At 42.7% G+C, this 25710-nt stretch overlaps 2 protein-coding genes across 5 annotated transcripts; both read left to right on the top strand.

Annotated features, from left to right (window-relative positions):
• Positions 1-306: 306 nt before the first annotated feature.
• Positions 307-18534, top strand: tbc1d22b (TBC1 domain family, member 22B). 4 transcript variants are annotated; one of them, XM_034695517.1, is made up of 14 exons: positions 307-640; positions 6934-6990; positions 7287-7467; positions 7548-7722; positions 8920-9087; positions 9205-9275; positions 9420-9548; positions 9641-9706; positions 10576-10690; positions 13127-13233; positions 14437-14512; positions 14631-14758; positions 15022-15117; positions 15930-18534. In XM_034695517.1, exons 1-14 carry the CDS (start codon positions 585-587, stop codon positions 16056-16058), a joined length of 1554 nt encoding a protein of 517 aa, XP_034551408.1. In that variant the 5' UTR covers positions 307-584; the 3' UTR covers positions 16059-18534. The 4 variants fall into 4 exon arrangements, with proteins under 4 accessions (XP_034551408.1, XP_034551407.1, XP_034551410.1 ...); XM_034695516.1 differs by having other exon boundaries at positions 308-640; positions 7545-7722; XM_034695519.1 differs by lacking the exon at positions 6934-6990 and having other exon boundaries at positions 310-640.
• A 1604-nt stretch (positions 18535-20138) lies between these two features.
• si:ch211-148l7.4 (uncharacterized protein LOC563603 homolog) lies at positions 20139-24122 on the top strand. Its single transcript, XM_034695244.1, has 2 exons — positions 20139-20305; positions 20714-24122. Exon 2 carries the CDS (start codon positions 20739-20741, stop codon positions 22365-22367), a length of 1629 nt encoding a protein of 542 aa, XP_034551135.1. The 5' UTR covers positions 20139-20305; positions 20714-20738; the 3' UTR covers positions 22368-24122.
• The last annotated feature ends 1588 nt before the right edge of the window (positions 24123-25710 follow it).

Genomic DNA, 25710 nt, shown 5'->3' with positions numbered 1-25710 from the left:
AAAGGTTATAACGTGCCTGCAGTGTCTCTAAAGATGGCATGTAAGGGCGAGGCCACAGAATGTTGAGTCACAGAGTTTGTTGTAACACCTGCTACACGGAGGAACGACGGTTTCAAACTGTGTGGAAGACAAACCGTGTTGTGTTTCATCTTATACCTTGTACCTCTGCCAACCACTGTCTTGTTGATTCAAACATTTTTCAGTGGAAGATTTCAAGACAAACTTCTTCCTACTATCCTGATCCCTCCCAGACTTTCGACGTCTCCTTCGAAAGAGCATCTTCATCGTCACTCTGTCCCCTCCTCCTATTGGCCGGTTTCTCTGCACCTGCTCAACCCTCCAGCCAATCACGCGCTCCGCTCTGTGTGCTCCAAGATGGCGGCTTCCAGTACTCGCATCAAACTCGGTCGCGTTTGAAAGCTGAAGAAAACCCTCAACCGGAGGTTTAAAACCGTGAGGAGGTAGACCAGGAAGAGCCGAGCGGAGACACGACACCGACAGTTCACACGGAGACGGTTTCCCCATGGTCTGCGGGAGCTGGGAACCGGTGTCGGTGTCGCTGTGACGGGGGTTGTTATCCGAGTATGGCCACCGAGAACAGGATCAATTTTTGGAGGAGAAACGCAAAGGTTCCCGGAAGGTGGGTGATCGTGAGCAAGCGGGGAAACGGTTCTTTAGCAGGAGTTAGTAGGACTGTGTTTGCTAAATGTTATAACATCAAGGCTCGGTGGGTTATCTGTGTACACTGTAGGTGGAATATGTTAGCTTAAATCAACTTATTAATATGGAACATTTCAGACTTCTGTAGCTGAGCTAAATGTCTAAAACGCGCCTGTAAACAAAGCAGTCAAGAGTCGCCTTTGTTATAGCTGTGGGTTTAATTTACTGACTGTAGGAGTTTTCTGTCTTCCTGTTCGTGTGTTTGTGTTTATAATGGCCTCCAGGTGAGACTCACACCTGCCTGTGTGTCCTCTGTGAGGTGTCAGCTGTCACAGTCCTCCACCTGTCTCCCTGTCTGTGCAGAGGGCAGCTGACCTTAAACATAGAGACAGTGAGGAAGAAGACCTCTCTGTGTGATGAAGACCTCTGCGGGAACCTTTATCTGGGTTTAGATTATAGGTTTAGATGGGCAAGTCCAGAGAGAGAGGATTGATAGAAACCCTCCTCGGATTAGGTCATAGTTCACCTGTGATTACAGCAGAGCGAAAAGATACACTTTACTTCAGACCCATTGGTCCATTTTTATAAATAAAAATGAAGTCATTATTATGTCAGCACAAGAGTAATATAAAAGACTAAAAATAAGTAAAATACATGTCCAGCAAGAAATAAAAAGATCATATGACAACAGTTTAAACATTCATTTTGAATAAAGCATATAAAGGCATTTGTTCCAATGTTTCCAAAAGCACGAAAAATACTGTGTGTCACTTAATGTGGGCTGAGTGAGCTCCCTTAAAATTTAATTTCCTGAATCAGCTAAGTGACACATACATTTATACATCACATTTCTCAGTACAGCATGAAATGTAGGGACATTGTTTGATACAAACATAAAACTTGCACTGGTCCATCATGGTAGTTTAAGGAAATGCATCATTATATGCTACATGAAGCTTTTTCATTTTAGCTCTACTGTAACTGCACCACAAATGGGCAGTATATGATAGTCACGGAGCTGAGTGAGGATGCTGGTTCCTGCAGGATGAATGATGAAGAGAGAAACACCAGGCTGGTCCTAGATTGTGACACTTTTAAAAACTATTTTTCCAGCATGAGTCACAGTGACCGTAAGAATTTTATCTCACAGTGAAACCTCCTTTAATAAGATTTGTGCCATTTAGGGCATTTTTTCTAAACTGCAGAAAGACTCCAGCATGCTGTCTCTCTCATGATGATTTACTTCTTCTTTTTCTGAAAAGCTGCAAAAATGTATCAAACAAGCTGCACAGTGTGCTTGGTTCCACCTGTTCAGAGTTTATATTCAAGGATACTTTATTTGTCATTCTGACCATGTGAACATGAGAGAATGAAATGCAGAAATCAGGTCTCATTATAGTAGATAAGTACTTCATGTCATGATAGGTAATAACAAAAATAATAGTCGATACCTATAAAAATAGAGAACTACATAAAACCAGTAAAAACCCATAAAAAAATGAAACCAGTATGGCACTCAGGCAATATATATAATCCCTGCTGTTTGTCTGTGACTGATGTAGGGCTGGGTGATAAAACAATAATTATCGTGATATTATTTTTCTCAATGTAAATGCAACAAATGTACAATAAAACATTTATATATTGAAAGAGGCGCTAGTGTGTCTTAAATGCTAGTTCCTACCCTGCATTAGACAGAAGAAGAAGTCAGCATGGAACAGCCAATTATATCACAGGGTGACAGGTAGGCAGGCAGACTTAAAGACATTTGGAGCGGAATGTAAACACATCTGTTGTTACCATTTACCATCTGAAACGAGCGACAACAACACTGAAGAAAACGCAAAACCTACCAGCTCAAAGCGAGTGAAAACATGCTCAACAAGAAAGGCCACTAAACTTCATTTGTTAAGATATTTGGCCTGTTTAGACAGCTCTAGACTGATGAAGACTATTCAATCCTCTGTATGTGAACTCTGTGAACCTTTATCAGGAGGTGGATCTTATTTTTATTCAAGGCTGCTATAAATCACAAGTCCTTCCTGTTTAAGTGTTTTAAAAGATATCATTATTTAACATGAAAATATGGAAAATAGACGGACACATGAGCACAGTGAAGCATTATTTATATAAATGATCTGTACTTTTGTTGTGGTTCATAAAAAAAATAATAAAGCGTTAGCATACACTGCTAACTTTGTTAGGCACATTAGGAAATCCAGTATGATCAAATATAACAGCTCTGTCTTTAAATTATGACATTTTAATGACAACATCAAGGAGAAATTAATGAAAATAAATCTCATATGAGTTTGTAGTTCATGATTTTGTCCTAATATTTTGTTTACCTGAGAGATGTAGGATAATGAGAACATCTCTATGAGAGTGCTATAATTCAGCACCATGATATACTGTGACCTAACTGATCAGAAAGTATTATTCAGCCTTTCTGATGGGGTCAAACTAAACTAAACTAACTACTCATCAATGATTAGTAGAAGTAGAGTTAATGGCAGGACCATCAGATCGTACAAGTGTACCTAATAAAGAGACAGATAAGGATTTGTGTTTTTCAGCTGCTGTATTTGTTCTGATCAGACTCACGGCGTGTTAACAGGAACAATGAAAACATCGTCCCTGTGAGGAAACAGAGCATTTCTTCATCCAGCTGTGTGTCAGAGTCTTTAACAATTAAGTAACGTTTGGTAAACATTTTAAAACACAGCTTAGTGATTGTTTGTTTGTTGGGGAAACAGATGCTCACCACTGTCACCACCTTAATGTAAATACAAGCTGCATAAACACGGGCTCGGCCGGTCCCAGCCTGCCCCTCTTGCTCAATCCTGCTGGATTAAATCCGGCTCTGAGGACCTGCAGGTTTCCTCACTTGGTCTCTGTTTTCATCTCTTATCTCTGCGTGCTTGTGGAAACACCTGATCAGAGTTAACTGATAAGACGTGACCTATTCATGCATTATATCTGTGTGTTTTTATGGGCCTGTGTGTTGACAGTGAAGCCTCTGAGTTGGTGACTCCCTGATACTCCTGATGAAGCGGGTGGAGTACAGAGCGGGGGGGTGGGGTGCCGTGTGTGTTTGAGAAATCTGAGGAGAGGATCTCTGAGGAGAGGGCGTTTCTGTCGCTCTGATCTGCGCTGGTTTAAAAGCTGGAAACACAAACAGATGTTTGAACAGGAAGGAGCAGCTCGCTTCGCCGTCGTCCTTGAGCCACTCTGATAAAACACGAGGAGGCTCTGCTAGCAACAGATAATCAGCTGGCCCAGTTCTCACAGCCTGACTGACGGTTTGTTCATGTTAATGACGTGAAGTAGTCTGATATCTTTCAGCTTCAGGCTGCAGAGGCCACAGTTTGACAAGATCCTCATACTAAAGGTGATATGTGATCCTCCGAAGCCTCTCAGTGACTCTGAATGAAGAGCTGAATGTGTGTTTGACCTCTGCAGGGCTGACAGACGACTTTAAGACAAAAACTAACTTTAGATAGAGCGTGAGAAGGAAAACGACAATCGCAGGGAAGTTCCTTCGTTTCCAATCCTCCCAATGAGAGAAGATTCAACAACAGAGCTCAGTCTTCTGCTGTCTCCAACCACAAGCTGTTCTCCTGGTCTCTGTTACTTACAGGTTATACTGATATAACTCAGGAGAAGATCAAATAAAACAGCTGATTGAAATGATATTTTTCTATTACAGTATGGTAAACACGACGACCAGTCTTTAAATCTTACAAATCACTACGGTAAAGTTGCAAATAAAAATGATGTTCATTTATTTATTTATTATTGTTAACAGCAGCTTTGGTTTAGTAGGTGTAATAATATAATTCAGTTGAATTGGACCCTGACATCTGTGTGGAAGTTCTGCTGAGTTGCATCATGCAGCTTTGACGGCAGGTTTTATAATCGTATGCTTAATAAACTCTTTTATTCTGCATTAAAAGTCAAGTCAAGTCAAATTTATTTATAAAGCTAAATGGTCTGGCACCTCAGTAGATCTCTGACCTCATACACATCTACGCCCCCTCCAGAGCACTGAAGTCTGCTGATCATATGCGTCTCGTCGTGCCAAAAAGCCGACAAAAGACAAGGGGTGACCCAGCTTTTTCAGTGTTAGCTGGAGGGGAGGTTGTTCCAAAGACGCGGGGCCTTTACACTTAAAGTACGGCCACCCTTCAGTTTGTATTTTGACCGGGGGACTGCCAAGAGACCCATGTTAGACCTCAGAGGCCTGGAGGTTTTGTAAGGGCTCAGGAGGTCAGTTATATAGGGAGGGGCCAAACCATTCCGGGCTTTAAAATCAAATAGAAAAAACTTGAAGTGAAGCGAATTGGAAGCCAATGGAGGGAAACCAAGACAGAGCTGATGTGATCCCTCTTCCTGGAACCAGTCAGAAACCTGGCTGAATACAGGGAGTTGCAACAATTAAGGTGGGACGAGATATAAGCATGGATGACTTTTTTAGGTAAAAAGATTCAAAGCGAGATTAAAAACGTTTCTATTAGAAACAGATGTTAAATAAGAATTTCTTCACAACTTGCTCCGAATAAAAACTCAAATAGCCTCCGTCTATGTTTTATCACAACTCCAGCACACTGCAAATTGTTTAAAATAGCACTAATGTATGAAGTCCATTCCCCTAATATCGTATCACTTAGTCTCTGATAAGTCCCCCTGAAGATGTGAACACTCCTTATCCCTCACTGAGTGTCTGCAGTTCTAACCAAAGTGTGACTGGTGAGGATGCTTTCTTCATATTTTAAACCTTACTAAGACGAGCTGCAGAGTTTAAGGTTTGGAGGAGGCTGCTGTCTCTGTCACTGAAGGGAGGGAGCTCTGTTGTTGGTAACAGCGGGTTTGGCTCGGATCCCGCCCCTCCACTCTCCGCTGAGTCTGCTTCGGGTCACCAGAGAGTCAGGAGAGAAGCTGAGAATGAAGATTGTCACATCCGCTGAGCATACTGTTCACCGCGGGGTGGTGACGAACACGGGGGCTGAGCAATCTGTCCGCTAGTTCTCTTCAACGCAAACTAAAAACAGGTGATCAAAATAACACCGGGTGAGGAGGAGGAGGAGCTGAGCTGTCAGCCGAGAAAGAGTGTGAGTCTGTGTTTTACACAACGGCACATTATTTAAATCCTGAATTAACTCTGTCTCCTAATCCACCCTTAAAACTCGTCCTCTTCTGCTCAGGCTGATCTGTTCATCATTCATGCATGCTCAAATTTAACCTCTCTGTAAACCACTCATAGTGCTGCTGCTGTACTGTTACATTTTACACAAGTGTTAGTCTGTTTGTTGTTTCACAATATGAAATCAAGTCATGCAAAAATAACAGAAAGAAAAATAATATGCAGTAAAACTTACAGTGCACACATTGGATGTTTGATATCTATATGCATGATCTAAATTCATCAACAAAGATCTAGAGGCTCAAACATTCACCCTGATATCATCGTTTTGGTGTAGAAAGTTTTGTTGGGTGTCCAGATAACCTCTGTTTTTCTTTAATGCTGTTTTTGTCATTCAGCAGTGTCAAGATGTGCAAACTGTCCTTCTCTAATTACTAATAATAATTCAGAGCTACAATTCTGTTTGGTTTAATGGCCTCAGTGTTCATGCCATTGTGTTTTTTCTTCTTAGTTAACAAAAAAGTAAATAAAGACCCATCTGTTTAGTCCAGCTTTTATGTAGGGTTTTTAAAACTTCTTTACATTTATCATTTTAAAGTCACTTCATATTTATTTTTTACTTTTCTATTGTTTTTATTAATTATTAACTTTTCAATTTGTATAATCTAACTAAAAACATTTACTGAAATTGTTAGAGCTATTATTTATCTTAGACTCTTTTATGGTCTTAACAATAAAACAAAAAAGCACATACTAATCCATTTCTGTTTCATATTTAGGCATAATATATTTGATTTCATTTTTTCAGTCACTGTAGAGCACTTTGAATTGCTTCATGATTGATTGATTGATTGATTGATTGATTGATTGATTGATTGATTGATTGATTGGTAGTTACTGATGTTGTAATCATCATAGACATGAGTGGAGCAGAAACACATCCCTCACTTGTTTGTGTTGCTCTTTAAACATACATTTGATTTCTTAGTGGGTTGAGTTTTCTTTAAAATAAACTAAAGTAATGGTTTAGTTTGCTGAGTATGAGTACAGCTCTCTCACAGCCTGGTTGTAAGCTGAGTTTATTTCCTGAATATCAAAGGTGACAGTATTTCCCGTATCATCTCCTGCAGTGTTCAACCAGTTTATGGAGCACAGCATCCCCCTCTCGACCCTCGGTTACGACGCACGTAAGTGCTGAGCTGATCTGGCCTGCATGGCATCGTGTATACACCTGAACGCTTTTTATGTCGTCTTTTAGTTTCAGTCTTGATTTGCAGCTGATTGTAACGTGCTTTAAGTTTGTGAAAATGCACGGCCTGCACCAGCATGACCAACAGTCCTTGTGATGTGTCTCCAGTTTTATTTTTGTTGGACTTTATGTTCTCATGCCTCTCATCTTGTCATCTCCTGAACATTCGTGTGTATGTGCGTCTTTGAGTGAGATCATTCTGTCAGTGTGACCTCTGGGTCTGTTCCTCTGCAGGTATCCCAAAGAAACAAAGCCCAAATTCAACAATCTCAAGACTAAAAAAGCATCCAGCTTCCACGAGTTTGCCCGCAGTACAAATGATGCCTGGGACATCGACGATGAGGAGGATGAGGATTTCCTCTCCCCTGCTTCGTCTCTCCCTTCAGGCCTGCACTCTGGGTCCTCTCAGAATCAGGTACAGATAACACACGTATCCCTCACTCAGCAGCTCTGAGCCGCTCTGAAGTTCATGCTATTATGTGTTCCTCTCAGCAGCAGCAGCAGAACGAGGTCAGTGACTCAGAGACCGGGGTCTCACACAGACCGGCCCCTCACAGGACAGAAGCTCCGACCCTGCAGGAGGAAGAGGAGGATGACGACGAAGAGTGTGAGCACATCAACGGCAAGGTGGTCAAATCGAGCAGCGACGCCCACCTCAGCACGTCCTCAGGTACTTTAGCTGCAGCTTTAACAGGGCAGCTTATCAGGTGATTCAGTATGTGTGTGTGTCAGGGGGCCAACGCTGCAGTCAGGGATTATATGAGGTCAGGCCTGTAGCATGTGCCTGCTCACAGGTCGGATATAATTGTCATGTGTTCTGATGAGTTTTCACAGACTGAGCAGTCTGTGTGAAACTCTGTCAGGCTGCTTGTTGTTAACTTCATGCTTATCTCTTGTTGTGAGATCTGAATGTGTCGTAATGATGGCTCAGCTTTAGATTACAAAAGATAAAAATGTGTTATAATCAAACCAACAGTTTGAAATTTCACAAACACAAAGTGGCGCTGTGTGTTTTTCTTTCCTCTGGTGGGTGTGGTCAACGTGTAGGACACGTCTGAATCCATGTAGCCGACACTGCAGGTCCATATTGCCCCATACCTATGCAGAGGTCTATGCACAAGGCCTAATGTGCACCTCAAAAACATTAAATTCTTTAAAAATCCTACAATGTGATTTCCTGGATTTTTTCTCCTCATTTAGTCTCTCATAGTTGAAGTGTACCTCTGATGAAAATTACAGACCTCTCTCATCTTTCTAAGTGGGAGAACTTGCAAAATCAGTGGCTGACTAAAGACTTTTTTGCCCCACTGTAACTGTGCGTTGTGTGCTGTGTAACTACACTTCAGACTGACCATCAGGGTGAGCTAAGCCTAATGCTTGTGAAATCTGGAGGTGCATGGCTTCAGGCAAGTCAACGAAAACAAAAATATAATATAACCAATATTAGAATAGAAAATAATTAAACAGAAAGATTTAAAAATAAAGAAATATGATATGAAAATAGGTGCTGCATGGCATTTAGATGAATTATAAGTTCTGTGTGTGAAATCACAGCTTCATGGTCAAAACAACCAGAAATTCCTCCCCAATCTCTGCCTTGGCCTTCAGTCATAAACAAACTCCCATTTGCAGCAGAAACGAGTCAGCGAAACCAGATTCAGTCCACAACAGTTCGTTCTACTCAGCGTTCTCCTTCACGAGTATTTCTGCTCAGTCTTTGGAGGTTTTTATAAACAGTGTGTGTGTCTCATTTGATTCTAAAGGTTTTACAGTTTTAGTATCTTTCTTTGAGCACAGTTTGTAAAGTCTACTCTAATGTATTTGGCTGTATTATCAGATGTTTTCAGGTCTCTGTGTGTCTCCTCAGTTCGCTCCACGCTGCAGAAGCAGCAGTCTCTCCCGGTCCGTCCCATCATCCCTCTGGTCGCTCGCATCTCAGACCAGAATGCATCCGGAGCTCCACCCATGACGGTGCGAGAGAAGAGCCGGCTGGACAAATTCAAGCAGCTGCTGGGGAGTCCCAACACTGACCTTGGTACGGGAGGAACAGAGTCTCATAGTGATAGAGATGGAGGAGTTACTGTCTGTTATCTCTGCTGTGCTCCTCTGCAGCAACTCATGCTGATAATGTGTGTTTATCTCTCTGTTACAGAGGAGCTCAGAAAGCACAGCTGGTCGGGAATACCAAGAGAGGTCCGGCCAATCACCTGGAGACTCCTCTCTGTAAGTGACCTTTGAGGCAGCCTGTAGTTTCTGACACATTCCGACATGAAAGATATCAAACTCACAGACATCCTGAGCTTCTCTCTCTTAAATGAAGCGTCTGTTCACTTCTTCACCTGTTCCTCCTCATCCCGTTTCTCTCAGGGTTACCTTCCGGCCAACAAGGAGCGCAGGGAGCTGGTGCTGCAGAGGAAGAGGGAAGAGTACTTTGGCTTCATCGAGCAGTATTATCACTCCAGAACAGACGAGCACTTTAAAGACACATACAGACAGGTAAACACTGCTCACCTGTCAGAAACAACTTCACCCACTCAATATATCATCTGCTCTGATGAATACGCTATGTGTTTCTCTCTCTGTGTCAGATCCACATCGACATTCCCAGAACAAACCCTCTGATCCCTCTGTTCCAGCAGCCGGCTGTGCAGGAGGTAAGACCTGAGTCAGAAGTTTCCTCACTGTCACCTTTAATGGAGGATAAAATCCAGACACTTTATTAGATCAATAAATTAAACATTTAAGATTCTCTCTTTAAAGCTCTTTGCTGAGCAAGAATGCTTCCCTGAAGAACAGATAAATAGAAAATAACAGATATGTGAAATAATAAAAGACAATCATGAAAAATACTTTAAAAATAAAATCTAAATCAATACAACACAATTAGCAAAAATAAATAAGGATAGAAAGCTAAATTAAAAATCAGTTAAATTTAAAATCAGATCAGATAAATCCAAGAAATAAATTGATAATTAGATAAGTTGAACAAATAAACGTTGTTAAAACAATCGTTATAATAATGATGCATAAAAACATAACTTTAAGTTGTACGTTAAGTCAACGTGAGACCAATCACAGCAGAGAATCTCCTGGTTTTAAAGTGCTCTGTCTCAGATGAGTCATGATGTTGTTCTGTAACTGACGACCAGCTAGGAGGAACCTGCATCACATCTCTTCACCACAGAGGAACTTTAAAGCACTCCACTGAGCGGCTTGTTCCTCTAATGTGGTTACTTTATGTTTGTTTCAGTTCCGATTTCACATAAATCCAGCTGAACTACCTGTAATCAGTCAGCCCACAGAGGTGTGTCTGTGAATCAGTGGGGTGAACATTGATTACCAGAAATACAGCCAATAACTCTGCCCTTCATTTTAACTCCCCCTGCAGCTACACACACTCAGTGTTAGAATGAATTCATATAGATATGCAATCATACTGAATGTCCCTCTGCATGAGGTGTAGTGAAAGTCGTCTGAAAAAAACTGTCTTGTAACAATGGTGGTGCTGGGTTTCTGTCTTTAGGTGTTTGAGCGAATCCTCTTCATCTGGGCAATCCGTCACCCGGCCAGCGGATACGTTCAGGGGATCAATGACCTTGTCACACCTTTCTTCGTCGTCTTCCTGTCTGAGTTTGTCAGTAAGTAATCCACAAAGATACAGTTTCAGTAGGAAAGAGACAAAGTGCTAGGTTTTTAAAGTGTTTGTTGTCTTGTTAGTGATCCAAGTAGAATCCTTCACTCACATTTTAGTGGACTCTGTGTGAAGGGACACCAGAGCAAACAAACAAATAACAATCCCCAATAAAGCTGCATCGTAACCTCTCTGCCGTCATCTGACACTGTTTTTATTTGTTCAACTAATGTCTGCACACTCAAAATTCTGCTCTCAGTTCAACCAAATTCTTGCTTTCCAAGCTGCAGCTCAGACTGTAATCTAAGGCAGCAAAGGAAGTGTTAGCATGAAGTTCTTCATCACAGAAAGCTGTCAACACCAGGAGCCACGAAAAGTTAGCCATCGCTCCTAGAGGATTGGCCGTCTGTCGTAGAGTCTTTGTTATGTTCACAACTCAAACCCCTGTAGTCTACAGTAAAGGCTGATTTATACTTCTGTGTCTCCCCTACGCAGCAGGGGCTGACGCGGACATGAGCACCACATACTTGTGCGTCAATGTCGCTTAGCAATTCTCCACCGAAACGCCTGAGGGCAGTGTGGTCTCTCTGATAGCCGGTTGCCTGCTTTCGGCCCCACTACGATCTCTGTGTACTTTTCCACAGAGATTCAGAGCATGTTATTTTGATCTACAGCTGATACATGTTGCTGTTAATCATACAGACATGATTACAGGGAAGAATAGAGAGGAGGGGATAAAATACACGGCTGATGTGCGGGCGATCAGCAGCTTCTTGGAAGTGCTGTAAATTCGGGAAATACAATGCTGCCAAGCGGACCCTTTTAGTCTGGTTTATACTTCTGCATCGAGTCAACGCTGTAGGCCTCTGCGCGTAGGTCTCTGTAGCCTATACACATAGCCTGAAGTTGTCCTTCTTCAAAATGTAACTACACATCCACCCGGACCGCAAGCCCTGTGATTGGTCCGCTCAACTGCATTTTATTCCCTACATTTACAGATCTTCTGGAATCTGCGTCCATCGGCCCTGTATTTAATCTCCTCCAACGTCTCTCTCTATTGGTTGTAGATTATCATAATATGTTCTGAATTGCTGTGAAAAGTAAACAGAAAACGTAGCGGGGCTGTAACAGGCGACCTGAGTATCAGAGAGACCACACCGCCCTCAAGGGTTTCGGCATAGTATTGCTGAGTGACGCAGAAACATCAACGCACAAGTCTGTAGAGCTCGTGTCTGCGTCGACCACTGCTGAGTAGGGTCAACACAGAAGAATAACCCAGGCTTTACCCTTTTATGAAATAACTAATTATTAAAACAATCTTAGATTCACCGACAGCATCGACCCAGAGTTCACACAGCTGATGTTTTACTTTGAAATACTGCACATGTTAACTGAGAGAAACACTTCAAATGAACACCTTAATAAAATACAAAGCGCCACACTGATTTAAATCTCAGTCGTTAGTTTAAACAGAGGGAAATGAAACCATGTAAAGATTGAATCTGATTAATTCTCTCTGCACATATCCTCTGATGTTAATGAAAAGAGATGTATATTTCTCCTCTTCTTAAATATCATAGCTCACTGCAGGCTACTGGAGCTCTGCAGAGAGAGTGTGTTAAAGAGTAAGTGTGTGTGAAGACGGTCATAGAATAAGTTGCCTTTTTATGCAAGATTGATGAGTCGGACTGAACACAAGCGAATTAACACTGATTAAAAACTCAGAAGAAGTTAGTCACACCAAGTTTCCACCTCTGAGTGTGAACAACAGATCATCTCAGAGACATGAAAAGTGTTCACTTAACTGAGACTAGTGTTACTTCAATAGGCAGACACTTCAGACAGAACCAAACTGAGACGTCTGCCAAGGCTGGATGGGCCATAAACGTAGAACAGAGTCTCAACTAAATCTCATGTTTTACCCTTGAAACCAACGTTTCCATAACTTTATCATCTGTGTGTGAAAACATGAGATTTGTCAGGAATCATTAAAGTTGGCATCCTGCTCATATTCAGTAATAAAATATAGCAGACCACAGAAATCTCTCCTGCTGAGCTGCTGACAGATGAAGAGGGAATCATTGAGAAAGCTGAGGAGGTTTGACCCCCGTACGTTCAAGAAGTTAAACCGCTGTCATAACTAGACATCAGCTGAGCAGAGCACGACAGAACAGAGTCTCTGACTCTCTGTTTCCATCAGTTAGTTTTTCAGACATATGCTCATTGTCATTCTCTCTCAGTTAAAAAAAAAAAACAAAACAGCTAAAAACCTTGAAGTGCAGTTACTTCACAGACAACTCGACTCTGAGGGAGCAGGCCCGGGACATTTAGAGCCGATCATTTCTCTAACGATCCACAGAGAAAAACAATATTCATAAAATCTAAGAGACATCTGTCTGAGTCACTTGCTCCACGTCTCACTCAGCTCTCTGTGTGTTTTCAGCCGAGGACGTGGAGAACTTTGAGATGGCAGCTCTTCCTCTGGAAACGCAGAGAAACATCGAGGCTGACAGCTTCTGGTGCATGAGCAAGCTGCTGGACGGAATACAGGTTGGCTGACACACACTGACATACACAACATGGACTGTGCAAAAAGATGGATGGCATGACATGTCCTTAAAAGTGAAGCCAAAACATTCAGGGCCTCCCCCTGCTCCCCCTTAAGCCCTGCCTCCTCCATGTTAACAGATGGGACATGGGTCAAACTGTAAAATCAAACACAGGTCAAATAAATGTTTCATTATAGTTAGTTCTTATCATGCTGATCTATGTCACAGTGTTCAAGTTTCTTTAAAGTTATATTTTTGGGGCATTTTTGCCTTTATGGATAGGACAGCTGAAGAGAGACAGGAAATGTTGGGAGCAAAGAGAGGGGGAGGACATGCAGTAAATGATCGAGGCTGGAATCGAACCTGCAGCCTCTGGGATGAGGACTATAGCCTCTGTATGTAGGGCACTTAGACTGCTAGGCTACCAGCACCCCAGGTATTCATGTTTCTGACTAGTTTACTATGAGTGATTTGATGATATAAAAAGAGGTATAAAGTAGAAAGAGGCAACCTCCAGTCTAAAAATATGAGTCCAATGCGGAAGTGCTAAAAGTTGAGGATCAGCTTGAGGCTGGCTGCAGAAAATCACATAGACCCCAATTCAAAGAAGACGATCTTTGCAGCATTAATAAACATGTTTACAGCCTGGTTCAGAAAACAGCTTGGCTCTGAATAGCTAATTTCTCTATCGGCACACACTGTACAGGGGGTGAATTTATTTCTAACATGACGGTTCAGAAGATATTAAGATTACGAGTTTTTGTCCAAATAAGGACATGACTGACTTGACTCCCGGACGGGAACTCATAGCCGTTAGCTCAAACCCCGCCTCTTTACGTCACACTCTGCCTGGTTGAGTTCTGCATTTCCAATATGACAATTGGCTTCAAAACAGCGCTCAGGAACAGATGGGTGACGTCACGGATACTACGTCCATTATTTATACAGTCTATGTGTACACCGGATTATCAGAGTACAGGAGGAACGGTGAGAGGGAACATAACAAACATTAACACAAGTCATTGAACTTTCAATAATCGTGAGTGCCTGCTTTGAGCACCTGTAGTGGAGCCATTTTGGATTCACTTTTGTACAGCAGAAAGAGGTCAAAACTCATCATCCATCTTTAAATACAGTCGATGATACACACACACATCTCGGTAAACATGTCCGAAACTGTAAATGTGTCTGTAAACTCTTCCAGGATAACTACACCTTCGCTCAGCCAGGGATCCAGAATAAAGTAAAAGCTCTGGAGGAGCTCGTGAGCAGGATAGACGGTGAGTTCATCTCTGACTGCAGGGCTCAGTCCTCTTTATGTTGTGTTTATTATGAGCTCAGACTACACGGCTGATACCAGACACTTACAAGAACGTGTGTGTTTCTGTGTGTGTTCAGAGGACATCCACAATTATTTCAAGAGGTACGAGGTGGAGTATCTGCAGTTTGCTTTCCGCTGGATGAACAACCTGCTGATGAGGGAGCTTCCTCTCCGCTGCACCATCCGTCTGTGGGACACCTACCAGGTACAGTGAACACCTCACAGTTTTGGGTGGGTTTCAAACGGTCTTCTGGATCCTGAGTAAGGATGAAAACTGTTCAGTAAAATCAGCCTGGACTGAACCTTACTGATCGCTCTGGCGCAGGATCCTCTCTCTTCTTTGCTGAAGAGACTAGATTTTTTATGATGATGCATGAGCAGTGATGCTAACCAGGAGACACATGACTCTGTTTTATCATCACATCTTCACGTAGTCATCCAGTTTGACTCTCTCATGTTTCTCCTCAGGCTGAAGCAGAAGGTTTCTCTCACTTCCACCTCTACGTCTGTGCAGCTTTCCTCATCGAGTGGCGGAAAGAAATCCTCTCCATGGTTGACTTTCAGGTAAAATATCTGTGACCATGCACTGAGTTACCACTGAGCACTGATCACAGTATCAGATAGAAGCAAGACTGTAACAAATATCAAGGGATGTGATTATTTTCAATGTTAAAAGGCAAATTAAAAGTTTGAGCAAAGTCTAGAAGTTCAGAAAACTCTTAACTTTTGCTCTGATGTGAGTGTAGTCCCTGAAAGCAATCAGATTTTTAACACGGTTTGGTATTTATCTACACTAAAGGTGCTTTTCGACCAGAAGTTCCTAGAACCATTTAGTTCCTGGAACTACTCTTCCAGGAACTAAATGGTTCCTGTGGCCCATTGTTGTCTGCATTTCCACCAAGGCCTGAAGTCCCGTGGAAATTATGCAAATCAGACCATGGACATATGGAGAGAAAAAAAGTAATGGCACTGCACCACCAGACCAGTAGAGGGCAGGTGTGTGTGATGTTATTGTTGATGACGGGTGAAATCAAACACTGCAGGTACTCTACCAAACAGAATTGTTCAGCATTGCAGGTCCCGCCCCTTAAGTTCTTGGACTTTTGAAAAGTACTACCTCCCAAGCAGAGACTTTTCAAGGGGAGATTAACTACCCCAGAACTAAAGTTAGATCCTAGTTCCAGTTGTCCAAAAGCACATAGTTCCTCAAAAAGTCCCTAGTTCCTTGGGAAAGTTCCTACTGTAGAGAAGCGTCTCAGCTCGTCTAAAACAGAAATCTGTCAATACATAATGAAGCCGTCCTGTCAGCAGAGTAGAGAGTACTGTCTCTCATAATGGAGTCTACATGTCTAAGCTGAATGTGTGTCTCTCTTCAGGGCCTTCTTATGCTACTGCAGAACCTTCCCACAATCCACTGGGGTAACGAGGAGGTGGGTCTCCTGCTGGCTGAAGCTTACAGACTGAAGTACATGTTTGCAGATGCTCCCAGCCACTACAAGAGATAGAAACTGACTCACAGCACAAACAGACTTTACATTTCAGACTGAGCGATGGGGACCTGATGGAGACCTAGTGGAGACCTGATGGAGACCTCATGGAGACTCTCTGAGGTGTACCTGAGCAGCGTCTCCATTTCCTCCTCTGATCTTTGTGGGAAAAAAACAAGTCCAGTGAATGCCTCACTGGTGTTGTGTTCATGGTGCACACAGAGCTCAGACACCATGAGACTCTTATTGTGAAAGGACTGTTACAGTACGAATAACCACAGCTGGATTAGTCTTATTGTTTTGGCTCATACAGCCCTGATTGTATGCTCAGAAGAACACACTGTCACATGACGGGATGGTGAATGTTTCCGAGTTCATCCTTTTCTTTTATTTGATTAGTTTGTTTTTTCAGATTTGATGATGATATGTTTTATGAGGGAACATTTTATATGTAACCAAGTTATTTTAACTGATAAGTCTGACACTGTAAACTGTTGGAAATAACATGTCCCTGATTAGAGAGTCAACGTATGATCTTTGGTTTAGGGTCACAGAGTCTGACCCTGCACAATCAACTTAAACAAGCCCTTCATTTGGACATCAGTTAGTTTAATCCTTCCCTCTGTGATATTTTAGGTCGTTCTATGGCATAATATTAATTCTAAAAAAACTGGGAAGCTGTTTAATATTGTAAGTCAAAATAAATGGCGAGTAATTCACAATAAGGGTATCTTTACAAAAACAAGAATTTGTTTAACCTTGAGGAACCTCAAATATTTTGTCCTTGAACTGTTTTGAATTTAGATATATGTAAAAAAGGATTCTTCATTCTGTTTTTGGAATCAATGTTGTACCCCCTGACTGTATTTTAAGATGGATAACCTCTCCTCACCTCCTCCTGAGGTACAAGAGTAAAGCCAGAAAACCGCTGTGAGTCAGTGAGAGTCCGAACAGATTCTTGTGTGGGTTTGAAGTACTACTGTGGTAATCCGGTACATACAGCGCTGCAGGATCCTCATTGGTCAATACATCTGTCAATTGTGGTGTGTGGAAAGAGGGTCCCACCCCTTTGATTTCAGAATTCCAAGAGAAAAGTCAAAATTCTGGAGAAAAGTTGTCTAAAATAGGAGGCGGGGCTTGTGACCAACTGCAGAGGGAGCTCTGAGTCTGGCTTCACTCTTACGGAGATGTCATGTCATCCATCTTTTCATACAGTCTGAGGTCGGACCACAGAGCATCAGATACTCATGTCTTTTTTTTCCGGGTGTTTTGGGTGAAAGAAGGAAAAACTGATTTTGATCAGATTTCCTTTTTTGTGAATTTTCCTCTGATGCATCAAAAGTAGTCAAACCACAGAAACCTTGAACCTGCTGGTTAATGTAGCTTTGAAATTCCCTCTTAGTCTCTCAGCTGACATAGCTTTACTTTAATTTTAGAAGTGATTAAGATAAATCTAATGTCTTAAATTTTAGACGCTGAAATACGTTAGTTTTAGATTTAGGAGTATCCTATCAGTCACACTGCTCCTGAACTTGACTGAACTGAGCGTGGTAGTGTTAAAATGATTCAATGCTGACCTGTGAAGTATCTGGTTAGATACCTGTTGACACTGTAAACGTAGTTGAATATATTTTAAAGATAGAGGATGAGCCTCCTTCAGTGTTTGTCTGTACTCCATTTTACTTGAGACAGTCCTGTGGACGCCGTGCAGCTCAGAGGGACGATGATGCCTTTGTTTTGTTCTAAAGTGAAAAATGGATCAGTACCTGTGTTATCTTTAACTTCAGGTCAGACGTGATGATGAACATGTGTGTGTTATGACTCATCTACCTTCATTTCCAGTGATGACTATAACACCGTGTGTGTTATGTGAAGTATGACAATCATTAGCTTTGGTACTTGTTCTGACATCTCTTTTGATTTTAGTTTGTTTATAGAGTTTAAAATCAGGATTTAATGAGCTCACTCTGGCTCTCCCCCTCGTAGATTAAAACAGTTAATTTGGAAACCTTTCATGGTAAGAAGTAGTCTTCATGAATATCAGGATCAGTTCAGTCTGTCTGAATGTGCAGTCTAACTGTAGCCTGCAGCCTGAGCTACGTCACGGTGTTATCTTCGGTGTGGTGTTTAAAGACTCTTCAGTAGAATCAGAGATTTAGAGTTCTGTTGTTTTTGCAGAGATTATTTCTGCACATGTTGAATGTCTCTGTGTTACACTTTGTTCGCCTTTAGCCTTAAACTGGTTTCCTTCATTCAGGTGAGCCGACTGATTGTGTCTCTACCTTCCAGGTGTGTTTCACGTCATGCTGTTTTCATATCCTCAGATCATGATGGTGGTGTTAACTGAAGGCTGTGTTCATGCTGTTTCAACAATAATACGCCAAACCTGTTTTAGAGTGCATCGTTAGCTTCAGCCTGATGAAGAGTCATTAAATTATTACAGTACCTGCTGTATATTAACTTTCTGTTTATATTAAACGATTGTAATTCTTCATGCTGCCGTCTGTCTGTGCGTGTGTCTTTCTTAAGCTGCACTATCTCAATCCTGGAAAGTGAACTTAAACACATAAATATAGACGAACATTGGAAAGTAGTAACTTGTATGACTGAAGTGATTGATAAGATACATTTCTATACATTTATTTAAAAATGGAATCCCCTTTTTAAGAAAGAGGGCTTGGTATAAGCTTCAAAACAACCGTAAAAAGATGGAAGGTCAGTGGTAAGATATGAAAACTTACTATGAAACTTTTATTACACATGTACAGGACAGAACTGACATTGACTGCTTTTTCTTGTGGGGGCACCACAAATTTTAAGTTCCTCACAGGAGCTTTAAGTAGAAGTCTGCAAAGCTAGAGGCTGCGGTTTCAGGACTGCAACTCTGTGACCACATTATAAGAACCGGTGGTTTGTTGTCACACTTAGGGTTAGGGTTTGGGTTATGGTCTGACACTAAAAATGGTCACGTTACACACCAAAAATGTGGTTGCATACTAAAAAAAATTCTCCTTGGCGCTATCTGAAACAAGGGTTATAGAAATGTGGTCCTGAATCTGCAGCCTCCTGGTCTGCAGAGACATGCTACTGGCTTTAAGTGTCAAGAACAGGAAAGTGTGAACAGACAGAGAATATGTTTGTAAAACCTGCACTCCTTAGTAGAGAAACGAATACAAAAAATGATAAAAGTAATGAGATAATAAGAAAAGACAATGAAAAACTAAACTTCTGTTTTTTAGAAACCTAAACCAAAAACAGGTTTTGTGTCAAAGGCCACAGATCTGATGGCTCTATGAGTCTTTTGTCTGTTTTTCAGACATAAACTTTTTTTGTAACTGTGAGATCAGTTCTCCGATGATCCCCTGAAGTCCCACGCAGTATCATAGACTGTATGAAGTATGGACGTAGTATCCTTGACGTCACCCATCTGTGAAGCGCTGTTTTCAGGCCAATCGTCGACAGCAGTCATATCGTAAAGGTTGTCTTTTTTGAATGGGTGTGTATGTGGTTTCTGGTACTTCCAGAGCCAGCCTCAAGCGGATCCTCGATGAACTGCAGTTTTTAGCACTTCCCCATTGGACTCATATTTTTAAACCGGGGGTTGTGGCTTGTGCAGTACATTTTTACATTGGTATATTGTAGGCATAAGATATTGATTTGTACACACATTGTATTACCTTTAAAAAATCCCCTAAAAAAAAAAACAGTTACTCTTTGGGACTTCGGGCTTCCATAGCTCTCAGGTAATATTGAAGTGTTTAGTGTTTGCCTCCAGAAGTAACAAAGCAGAGCGGGGATTGTATATCAAATATGTTCATGGTGAAGGTGTTTTTTTATTCACCTCGATTTTGGGGAGGTTTAGAATAATATGTTTGTTCCTTTAAAAAGAAAGTTATGGAAATTAAACGCTGCAGATCAAAGACTATATGAAGTCTGTGTCGCATGAGTTCAACATAACAGCACGTTTTACAAGGATTTTGTGTGAAAAGGTTAAGAACATGTAGGTCAATAAAAAGAGATGTGAGACTGACATAAACATATTTAAATAAAGATTTAAAGATTGAACGGAATGTTGTGTCCGTTTAAAAAAGTGGGCGTGTCCTGTCGGAAGTGACGCAATCGGGTTAGAGAAGTCTCCCCCAAACTTTCACTCTGCAGCCATGCTACGAAGGACTGTTACAGCCACACCGAGCCGCATCACGACACACCGACTGACTCCCGCAGGTCGGAGATAAACCCGACACACCGAGTGTGAGAGAGCCGAGGTCAGCTGTCTGTTTCTATCTGTGTTTTTAACGCTTAGCTCTGTTAGCAACAAGCTAACGCGAGCAAACATGGAGCCAGCCTGTGCACGCGCAGTAATCCTGCAGCTAGTTAGCTCTAATCTTACTGAAGAACCCTGAAACTGTTTATTCCTGCTCCTACAGAGTGTCTTTCTGTATGTTAAACGACTCTTAGCTGCTATTTACCGTCTAGAGAAGAAGAACCGAGCTCACAGGAAGACTTACTTCTCCTTTCTGTCTGAAGTGAAACAGCTGTTTACAAACTGTCCTCAGCTCAGAGTCAGGAAACAGCTGCCTCATGTCTTCAGGCTCAAACACACATTCAACTCACAGCTGTGGTCTTTACTCTGTCTCAGGTGTGTGATGTGTCCTGGTCTCTGTCTCCTCCAGGTGCAGCAGCAGCTCGGTGAGAAGGATGGATGGAGTCAGCTGGAGCACCTCACGACCCCCAGAGTCCTTCACCCGCTCCAAGACCTCCACAGACACTCTGTCCCGTCTCGCCAGCTTCATCGCTCGGGCTGACACTAAACAGCAGCGAACACAGCGTCCTCAGACGTCCCACCTGCCCTCATACACCTGCCAGGAGTGTGAGAAGGACTTCCCTCGTGCAGTAGATCTGCTGCACCACCAGGAGCTGACACACACACTACCCAAACCTCACCGCTGCCCGTCCTGTGGGCAGGAGTTCTCTCTGAGGTCATCCTTACAGCTGCATCAATGTGAGCGCGCCACCTCCTGTGAGCTCTGTCACAGAGAGGCACGCCTCGGGGCAGCATGTCCTGCGTGCACCACTCGGACCTCAGACCACGCCAGACTGCAAGACAAGTCTCCCCACCTGCAGCCCCGCCTCCTCGACAGCAGCCCCTATGCCTGTGCCCCGTGTGGGCGGGGCTTCAGTCAGAAACAAGCTCTGCTGCATCACCAGCAGGCTGGCTGCAGTGAGCCTGTGTCACCGTCAGGTGTGATGAATGCTGGCAGCCTCCCGGATGATTCTCCACCCATGTATGAGGGAGACTCCACCCGCTCCGATTCCTCAGACGCTGCAGAGCCGAGCAGCAGAGCTCTCAGTGAGTGTGACATCTGTTCTCGGAGCTTCCGCACTGAAGCGGCACTCGAACGCCACAAACAGACCAACCACTTAGAGGAAGGTCCGACCGCTTCACAGGGACTACGTACCAAAGAGGGAGGCTCAGGTAGAGTGAACATGAGGGTGAATGGAGGTCTGATGAGAAGGTCCAAATCCAAGACCAAGCTCCTCAGCTGTCGGTCATGTGACCTGGTCTTCAAGAGCACCTCTAAGCTGTACCTGCACAGGAAGGAGAAGCACCGCAGAGAGAAGATTGTCAGCAGCGAGTCCAGGCCGGTCGCCGTCAGACGCAGGAGAGCGGGAGCGTATCCATGTCAGGTCTGTGGAAAAGTCTTCCTCCATCACCTGTCTTTGAGGGCACATTACAAACAGCATGCTGAGCTGAGCTCCACCTCCATCACTGACAGACCCAACACCGCGAAGTCCAGCTCAGCAGGTAACAAGACCGTCAGAGCTGGACCAGGACGGCCCAGAAAGGATCTCCCAGGACCGAGGACTGTTACTGAAGCAGGAAAACTAAGAGAAGTGCCTGAAGAGAGGGATGTGGAGGAGGTGGAGCAGGAGGAGGAGGAGCAGGAGGAGGAACAAGAGAAGCAGGAGGTAGAGGAGGAGGAGGTGGAAAAAGAAGAAGAGGAGAAGGAAGAAGAAGAAGAGGAGGAGAGGGAGTTCCCCTGCCCATCCTGTGCAGAGGTGTTCTCCGCTCAGTCTCAGCTCAGGGAGCACGTGGAGCTGCACCAGTCGTCGGTGAGGAGGCGGCACTGCAGCGTGTGCACACACGAGATGGACACGTGTAAGTGGCCGGGCTCAAAGAGACACAGACCGTACCACTGTGTCCCATGTCAGCAGGGATACTCCACCCTCGACTCCTTCCTCCAACACTGTCAGGAGCACCTGAGGGTCCGGGTAGAGGAGGACCGCATCGCTGAGGGCTACAACCTTCAGGCCAGCAAGTCCTGAGAACCGGACTCAATGTGGAGCGAGTGAAATGCCTTTATGCCTTGAAGAGAGAGCGAGGGAGAGAGATGACATGAAATTCATGTTGATTCACTCGTTCACTGATCAAGCATTCAAACTTCTGCTTTTTTATTTTCATGTTGTTTTGATGTTTTCATGCTGAAGAGGGAGGCTGTCAAAGAGACGTGTGAGGGTCTCTACAGGTTTCATTTAACCGGACATCACAGACTCACTGTTAGCCTCCACCAGGTGATCAATCAGCTTTACCTGTGGATTCAATGATGAGTTCAATAAGTTAGCTTTGATTAGAACAATACTGAGATATCTGCTCCTCACTGAGGTCCTGCTGATGACAGGAAGGTGAAGGTAACACGTCGATATGATGTCATCAACTGCTGCTCATTAAAGTCTTCTCTGAAGTCTTTATGTGGGTCAGTTCTGCTGCATCAATTCTTTAGAAACACACTGAAGTTTTTACAGTGTGAGAATAAAGCAGACCATCTTTAATTCAGTCGTTTTTATCAAAGTAAACTTAGACAGAGACATGTGTCTGTGTGAGGAGCTGGAGCTAACTGAACACACCTGAAGAAAACAGCAGCTTGAAAAAGGTCTGAAACATAAATTGGATGAAAATTAGTTTTAATATTAATCCACATCTTCTGGATGGAGTTTAAACTATTTTGTAAATCTTCCATGATTGTTTTCTGAATGTTCCACATCCAGGGAAACATCTTGTTTCTGTTTCCACGTGACTTCTGATTTAATTTAAGTAATTTGATGACTGAACATCTCAGTGTGTTTGTCTGTTGGTTGGACTTTCCTCCACCTCAGATCTTAATCATTGACAGAGCGGCTGCGACAGGCTAAACTTCAGTTTTAAACGTAAGCCTAAAAACAACATCATATGGGAACCACTCTGATGTCTGTGAGGAGGATGTTTGGATAAAGGAATATAAATCAGAGTCCAGGGGAGTAATCACATCGAGTCAAATTAACTGTCAGTGTCAGCCATATTCAAACTTTAACTTCAGTTACTTTAATTAAATACATCTGAAGCTTAAAACGCTGAGAGACAGAAACAGTAGTGTGCTTCACAGGTGACCCTTTGTCCCAGAGAGAAGTCAAAGTTAATGTCAGCTCACTGAACTCAGATTAACTCGACCTGCAGAGCTCTGGTGAGAGAGGACGTCTGGAGAAGCACTCTGAGGTTTCAGCTCGTACAGATCGAGTTTGCTGGAGTCTATTTTTGACCCTGACCTCTGCAGAGCTGTAGCTTCATGACGTCTGATCACTTCTTCTTCTTCTGGATGTTCAGTTATTTTTTACAGTTTTGGCAATAATGAGCAGACAGGTGGAGCTGTGATGTCACTGTCAGGTGTGAATGAAATAACAGAGTTTGTTTTCTGCAGTTTGCTCCTTCAGGGTTCAACACGTGGTTTTCTGTTTTATCTAAAGGACATACAGGCTCACACCTGTGTGTATGTGTGTGTGAAGGGTCTGTGTGTTGGTGGTCTCTGCAGAGACATGGCCTCTCTGTAAACACTGATGTTTCTGTGTCTGCGATGCTCTGTGAATGAACTCAGGTGAATGAAGCAGAATCATCAGGAGGGTTTTTTTTTTCACGGGGTTTCAGCTACTGTTTTCAAAGAGCTACTGTGAAAACGACAACATTATTTAACGGGTTTGAAACTTATACTTTTTCAGTCTTTTGGAGATGAGTTAATAGACGACATGATTAAAAGTTCACACTTCTCATGAGAGTTTGTCTCTTTTGTCTGAGGACTCGTTCTGATCACTTTACATTTAAATGTCTGTTAAATCTGTGAGGAGAGTCTAGAAGGTTAAGAGACTGACTGGAGTTTATCATGTTGCCTCCTGATAAATCACCATCAGCATTAAGATGAGCTGTTTCTATATGATTGCTTTTATCGTCTGAAATCAGCGTCAGAGGGTTGGAGAGGAACAGCTGACTGTGGTTAAAGATTCACAGAGTGTTAGAGACAGCCAGAGGAGGAAAACAACACTCCCATGAACAGGACAAGATCAGACAGGAGATGCATTACTTTGACCACAGGGGCGCCCAAATCAACATGAACAAAGATGCATTATTTTCCCTCTCAGAGCAATTTTTTAAAATTAAGTCATTTTGTATTTTAGTAAAAGAACTAGTCATCTCATGCATGCTTAAAGATTATTGGTGAGTCTAAAAAAAAGTCAAGATTATTTGTGTTTTGAGACAACTGATCAGTCATTTTAAAAAGTCCTATGAGTTTGTAAAGAAAGGGTTTTCATCAGGCACCATGATACATAGAGCGTTTCTAAAGCCCAATCTCAATGTCCATACTCACTGACGTAGAGGCGCGTTCCCGCCAAATCTGTGGGGGCTCAGGGCTGTCCCACTATCAAAACGTAAAGTGCATGAGGGATCTCTCACAGACATTTGAGCCCTTTATGTCCCTTTTTACAAGTGAGCATTTTTGCAGACTTAGCATGAAGGAATAACCTGTGAGCATGGAAGGGTAAATGAACGCTGTGACATGAAATTTGAAAAAGAGTGACGGTAAACAAGAAGCGTGAAAGGTGTTTCCAGCCTTAATCAGCTAAAATCTATTTATTTTCACATATATGCGTATAAACAGTATAATTTATATATTTATAGTTATATTTTTATATATTTTAAATTGTGTGGTTCAGCAGTCTGTAAGGCAAGAGCCTGATCACATGGCAGTCAGTCGTAGTCCCTTAAGCGCCTTGAATTTGAGAAAAAGATAAGAATTGTGCAATAAAAATCCCTAATGCCACTAAGGTGAGCTACATGACATCATGCAGGTTACGTGAAGTGCTGTCCCATTCCCAATTATACAGTTTTGAGCCCTTACAGCCTCCTGCCCTCAATGACATTCCAGGTGACGTCAATTAAGTCAAGAACAGGTGCATCTCGCTCGGCTGGAGGTGACGCTTTCAGCAGAGCGTCTGCCCCCTGGTGTCTGGCTGCAGTATAGGTCAAAAAATCTGTCTCCCCTCAAACTTTAAAAAATAAATACACATTGTACGAATGTTTCTCACATCCGTATGCTGTGGTGATATGTAGTTATTATTTGATTGTTTTGTGTTCAAGGCCTCTTTTTCCTGAAAAGTTTCTTTTTCGTTAGTTATTAGAGTTTAAAAAACGGGGTTTTACTTCCGGGTTTCCTTTGATTCACAGCCGCCGTAGAGTGAAACTTCAAAGGACACACAGTGTCTTGTGACGCTACGCTGTAGGGCGGAGCTCGTTACAGTGGCTTCACAGGCTCTGGCTGCACAATGGCTGCGCCCAGGAGGGGGATTTTTTGGCTTCAGAACTGTA

Source organism: Notolabrus celidotus, chromosome 11 (genome assembly GCF_009762535.1).
Source record: "Notolabrus celidotus isolate fNotCel1 chromosome 11, fNotCel1.pri, whole genome shotgun sequence".
Taxonomy (NCBI): Eukaryota; Metazoa; Chordata; class Actinopteri; order Labriformes; family Labridae; genus Notolabrus; species Notolabrus celidotus.
This window is presented reverse-complemented; position numbering and strand designations above follow the sequence as displayed.

Excerpts from the sequence above, each read along its gene's own strand:
- tbc1d22b (XM_034695516.1), top strand. The coding sequence starts at position 585 with ATGGCCACCGAGAACAGGATCAATTTTTGGAGGAGAAACGCAAAGGTT. Across the intron at positions 641-6,933 it reads AACGCAAAGGTTCCCGGAAG|TGTTCAACCAGTTTATGGAG; the intron begins GTGGGTGATCGT and ends CATCTCCTGCAG. Across the intron at positions 9,276-9,419 it reads TCACCTGGAGACTCCTCTCT|GGTTACCTTCCGGCCAACAA; the intron begins GTAAGTGACCTT and ends CGTTTCTCTCAG.
- si:ch211-148l7.4 (XM_034695244.1), top strand. The coding sequence starts at position 20,739 with ATGGATGGAGTCAGCTGGAGCACCTCACGACCCCCAGAGTCCTTCACC.